Here is a 5,533-nt window from a genome sequence, read left to right as displayed (position 1 = left end):
AGTCAAAACAGTCAGGCCTAAAGCCCCGGAAGTATGACCTGGTGATGCCGATGCTGACAACTAAGAAATATACAGATAACAATTATTTCTACAATTACAAAGTACAAGAGAGACTGCGAAGAAACTGGTTTCAAGTCCAGCCACTCAGCAGCTATCTTGTTAATGCCCCCAGATTCAGTTTGTCTTTCTTAAATCATCTCTCTTTGCTCTCAGCGTGCTGCAATCCAGACCACATGCGTTAGCGAGAACAGCATACATAGTCATTGTAAAAATACTAAAAACAAATGCAAAATAAATTGAATATGACCCTCACACACAGACAAGTAATTTTGCATTCATTCAAATTCTGGTTTTAAAGTCACTGATTTCTATTTGTGGATCATGAAGAGTTTGTTTATGGATCTAGAATCTATTTGTGGATTATGTTCACAAATTGTTGAATGTATTTGTGACTCCTAGTCTGTCTTTACAATGATGTTGACATCAATTTACCCCCATATGGATGCAACTGAATCCTACACATTGGACCTTTAAAACAAATCAGAAACACACATGACGATAACAACCCAGAAAGAAACAATACATCAGCAAAAACAGCATTACTACTGCAGTTGTTACATGAATTCTGAATGTTTCCATCCAGTTTGTGGCACTGCGCCGCTAAACACCAGGATTGTAGGAGATATGAATGCTTCTGTATGTAGGTTAAAAATCTTATTTAGGGGTTGTACCAGAACAGGTTTAATTTTCAAAAAACACCATATTTTTGTCATACTGCACATTGCTGCAGCTCCTCTTTTCACCCTGTGTTGAAGGCTTCGCTTTAGCTATGGAGTGATACATCTTGCCTGTACATGATCTTTGTTGGGAGTTGCACATGCGCAGTTCCTAGTTAAGGACTACTAGCCAATCAGAAGCAGAGTAGGGCGGGTCGTGAGAAGCCGGTATTTACGGCTTGGGTTCAGCTGTACATGTTGCCGACCAGCTTGGCAACATGGACTGGAGCGAGAGTTTCAGAGTGGTGAGTTATTAATCTGTAACAAAAGCATCTTTCATCTATAAAGTTTTAACTGGGCTCTGTCTCTACATCACAGTAACAACTTTATGCCCACTGACTGCCTGGAGGGTAGCTAGTGTTTGGAAGGGAGAGGAGAGGCAGCAGGCGGACGTCTTGTCACTGTATACTGCAGAAGCTGAATGTCGTGTTTTTGAGGGCGTGTAGCCACTTGGCAAGCATTATGATGCGCATTTTGCTGTGTCGTCGCAGGGATGAAAGGGAATTTTGTGAGTTTTGTTAAGAATAAAATGTTATAATACACATAAGACACATAACAATGAACTCTGGTGAACCTATTTATTCATTTTATGAATGACTGAATGTAGAATGTGTAATTTGTTTTTATTTTGTCTTTTCTGTTTCTCAGCACCAGCACATCCAATCTCATCATTTACCTCGGACGTGACTCCCAGGAACTCTCAAACCCTAACGAGGTGTCCCGGACTGTTTCCAAAATCATCATAAATCCCAACTACGATGTCTACTCAAACAATAACGACATAGCCTTGCTGCAGCTGTCCTCACCTGTTACCTTCACCGACTACATCAGACCCGTGTGCTTGGCGGCGGACGGCAGCGTCTTTAAAGCCGGGATGACCTGCTGGGTCACCGGATGGGGAAACATCCAAAGTGGGGGTGAGAATTTTTGTAATGTATTGTTAATTGTGAATGATTTTATGAAATAATTCAGTTTTCATTGTTTTGCAAGAGTATCAACAAGATGACATCATTAGAAGAGCCCAAATAAAACAAAAAATAAGGGTAAACCAGCAGTGGAAGTCAGATGTTTAACTTTAGTAAAAGTAGTTATGCTACAGTGTATAAAGACTTGGTTACAAGAAAAAGCCCACCAATAACAAATGTTCTCAAAGTACAGTACAGTAAATGCAGGTGTTTTGAGTTAACTGGCTGATTAGTGCTCATCTCAGGTTGACATTTTGACATGTAAGTCGTAATCTTATATATCTTTTTTATGCATGTAATAGGTTTGCAAAGTGGATAAGCCCAAAGCCCAGCGCAAACTGCCTGAAAACAACTCGTTTGTAGTCTGGTCTTTACTTCTGTAACCTCTCTGCATCACTTTGTAACACCCGTCATAACGTTCGCCAAGCAGCTAGAGATGCACGCCCTCAAACCAACCTATTTAAATACGAAATTAAAATAACATTAGAGACCCTCCAGGCATTCAGTGGACCTGTTACTGTGATGTAGGCACAGTGCACAGTTAAAATGTATGAAAGATAAATTTGTTACAGATTAATAATTTACTGCTCTGAAACTCTTGCTCCAGTCTGGGATGTGAAGTTTGTTCTGGTTGTTCTGCCTGTGTTAAGGATCCGACTCTCTCCGTACTCTGCTTCTGATTGGCTAGTAGTCCTTACCTAGGTATTGCACAACTCCCAACAAAGATCAAGTAGAAGTAAGATGCTTCACTCCATAGCTTAAACGGAGCATTCAACACAGGGTTGACAACACAAGAGGAGCTGCAGTAATGTGCAGCATGACAAAAATATGGTGTTTTTGGAAAATTAAACCATGTAAACGTGTTTTGGTACAACCTCTAAATATAATTATGAACCTGAAATTGAGCATAATATGACCACTTTAAAACAATAAAAGGCATTTCACTTTATGTAAAAAACTTTTCTACTATATTCAGATGCACCTTTACTTTCAACACTCTCACTCCCGACTCATCACACTTTGACGCTCGGTCAAGGCCCTTTGGCGTCGCCTTTTAACGACCATTTGCGTCGTTTATTGACGTTTAGGGCTCAAGTTAGCAATGCTTAGCAACAACAAATATACAACTTTGGGTAAAGTTAGCAACAATAAATATACAACATCCGGTTAGACTTTCAAAAAAATTCTAGTGTTTCTAAACAGCGCCATTTTGAAATGCCGCGTTAATAAAGTCATGAAATGTTGCAGTTTGGATAGGTTTAGGCACAGAAAGTACTTCATAAGGTTAGGAAAAGATCATGGTTTGGGTCTATGGTTTTTCTGTCTATCTAGATATAGATAGATATATATAATAATTACAAAAATGAAATAAAAGATAAAAATAATAAGATTGACTAGTAAATAAATGTTCAGCAGATCCATTCCAATTTCCCTTTTTTCTGTTCAAAGCATTTAATCTCTATACTCCGTTTCCCCTACACCACCTCCCATTTTCTACTTCTTGAACATACGCACACACACACACACACACACACACACACACACACACAAATACAAACTGCCTTTAAAAATCTTTAATATCCAACATGCTGTTATGTCCAACTGTGCACAGTTGTTTCTCTATACTGTTGTGTCTGTTATGTATTTCACCTGTTGCGTGTTGCATCATCTAAGAAAAAAAAAGAGAAAATAAATTTTTTTTATAAAAAAACAAACAAAACAAACACACAAGAAACCCGTCTATAAACCACAGTGTGTTTTCATGGTGATGAAGGAACATGTCACCCAGTGCAGCAGTGAGGCTCACTGATGGGTTTAATAGTTTCTGGACAACAATGGAGCTCTAAGGCTCAGAGGAAGAAAAATCCAGATTTAACATTAATCTCTTTTTCTTTTTCAGTTTCAATTCCTTACCCAGAGTATCTGCAGCAGGTGAGCGTTCCCATCGTGTCGAACAGTGATTGTAACGCGGCCTACAGTTTAATCACAAGCAACATGATGTGTGCCGGTCTGACCCAGGGAGGAAAGGACTCCTGCCAGGTGACTCTGTCTGCAAAACACTCCTCCATCATTTCCATTAATGTTTATATCTGCACTAATCAATAGAGCCGTCGTTGTGTTTATCCTTGTCTGTGTCCCGAGGGCTGTTTCACAAAAGCAGAATTTAGAAATCCAGCATAAGAGATAAAGCTAGGCTTGACCTAGTGTGATCACTGCATCCTGGCTTTATCAGTTTCACAAAGGCCAAAACAGGCTCAGGAGGAGCGACTATGTGAAGCCATGTGTAAGTAATTCAGATAAATGGGCGTCAACAGCTTTTTCACTAGACCACACGGTCGATCACAGATTCATTGATGCTGAAATGGAAAAGACATGTGCAGCATACTTTATTCGCGGTTACTCACTGTGTGTAAAGATTTACTGTGTTTACGATGAAAAAATACACGGCCGCAGTATCAAAACAGCGAGAAAAAGCGTGGCAGACAATAGAGGGACTTAATAAGTCAGTAGCGATCACTGCTCCTAACTGAAACTAAATGTATTAATTACAACCACTAATAATATCTATTCAATTCTAATTCAATTTTATTTCAATTCACAACAGGAGTATTTTTTTTTCTCATAGTGTATGTATGTGTGTACATATATATATATGGATGGACTAGAGCAGAAATATGGAAATATATAGAAATACATACACATGTGTGTGTGTGTATATATATATATATATATATATATATATATATAATCTGCCAATATCTTAATTAACTGGTTCATTTCACCAAAGGATCAATTAAGTTTTATTACAACCTATAAAAATACATCTAAATGTATATGTAAAAGTCAGTTTGTTAATTAAATCTTGTATTTCAAATCTGAATCTGCAAAGTAACTAAAGTACATAGTGTACTGCAGTAAAAAAAGAGGCATGCATTATTTTCCACTTAATTCAAATACTCACTACCTTAAATTGTACTTTCAGTACACTACTTGTAACTAAATGTACTTACTGGTGTTAACAGACATGTCTGACCTCTGCAGGGGGATTCAGGCGGCCCATTGGTGAGTAAAACTGACTCTATCTGGGTCCAGGGTGGAGTGGTGAGTTTTGGAAATGGCTGTGCCCTGCCAAATTACCCAGGAGTCTACTCCCGAGTGTCGGAGTATCAGTCCTGGATCAACAGCCAGATCAGCAACAACCGGCCGGGATTCGTCGTCTTCATGGGGAACAATACAACCTCTGGCAGCGCTACAACCTCTGCGAACGATTCAACCTCTGGCAGCGCTACAACCTCTGCGAACGATTCAACCTCTGGCAGCGCTACAACCTCTGCGAACGATTCAACCTCTGGCAGCGCTACAACCTCTGCGAACGATTCAACCTCTGGCAGCGCTCACCTTGTTTCCCTCTCGGTTTCTCTGCTGCTCTCCATCTTTCCTGTTCCCTTCTCCCTCTTTGTCCTTTCATAGGACAAATTTAATTGGTTTTGTTTGAGTATAACAACAAAAGCATAACCAGACACCAGCTACACTTTTGATTTTAGACAATTTCTGTCAATTAATTGATTAATTGTTTTGTCTTTAAAATGTCAAAGATGTGTAAGAATGTAAAAATTAATATGTAATTTATATATACATATGAATTGTAAGGTTGTAATATGTCCGTCTCACGTATTAGTAAATATTAGGGGTGTGGAAAGACACTGTGCTCATGAGACGAGATGAACATGTTGAGCATTAAACACCTAATTTCCTGCATTCATGGCCATATTTCTGCACCAATTTATGGTG

The 5,533-nt window shown here is 39.0% G+C and overlaps 1 protein-coding gene across 1 annotated transcript; it reads left to right on the top strand.

Moving 5' to 3' along the window:
- Positions 1-33: 33 nt before the first annotated feature.
- Positions 34-5,311, top strand: LOC123958654 (serine protease 27-like). Its single transcript, XM_046032165.1, has 4 exons — positions 34-41; positions 1,425-1,693; positions 3,642-3,781; positions 4,784-5,311. Exons 1-4 carry the CDS (start codon positions 34-36, stop codon positions 5,210-5,212), a joined length of 846 nt encoding a protein of 281 aa, XP_045888121.1. The 3' UTR covers positions 5,213-5,311.
- The last annotated feature ends 222 nt before the right edge of the window (positions 5,312-5,533 follow it).

The sequence above is a fragment of the Micropterus dolomieu genome, linkage group LG02 (assembly GCF_021292245.1).
Source record: "Micropterus dolomieu isolate WLL.071019.BEF.003 ecotype Adirondacks linkage group LG02, ASM2129224v1, whole genome shotgun sequence".
NCBI lineage: Eukaryota > Metazoa > Chordata > Actinopteri > Centrarchiformes > Centrarchidae > Micropterus > Micropterus dolomieu.
Note: the sequence above shows the minus strand (reverse complement) of the source record. Positions and strands in the feature narration are given on the sequence as shown.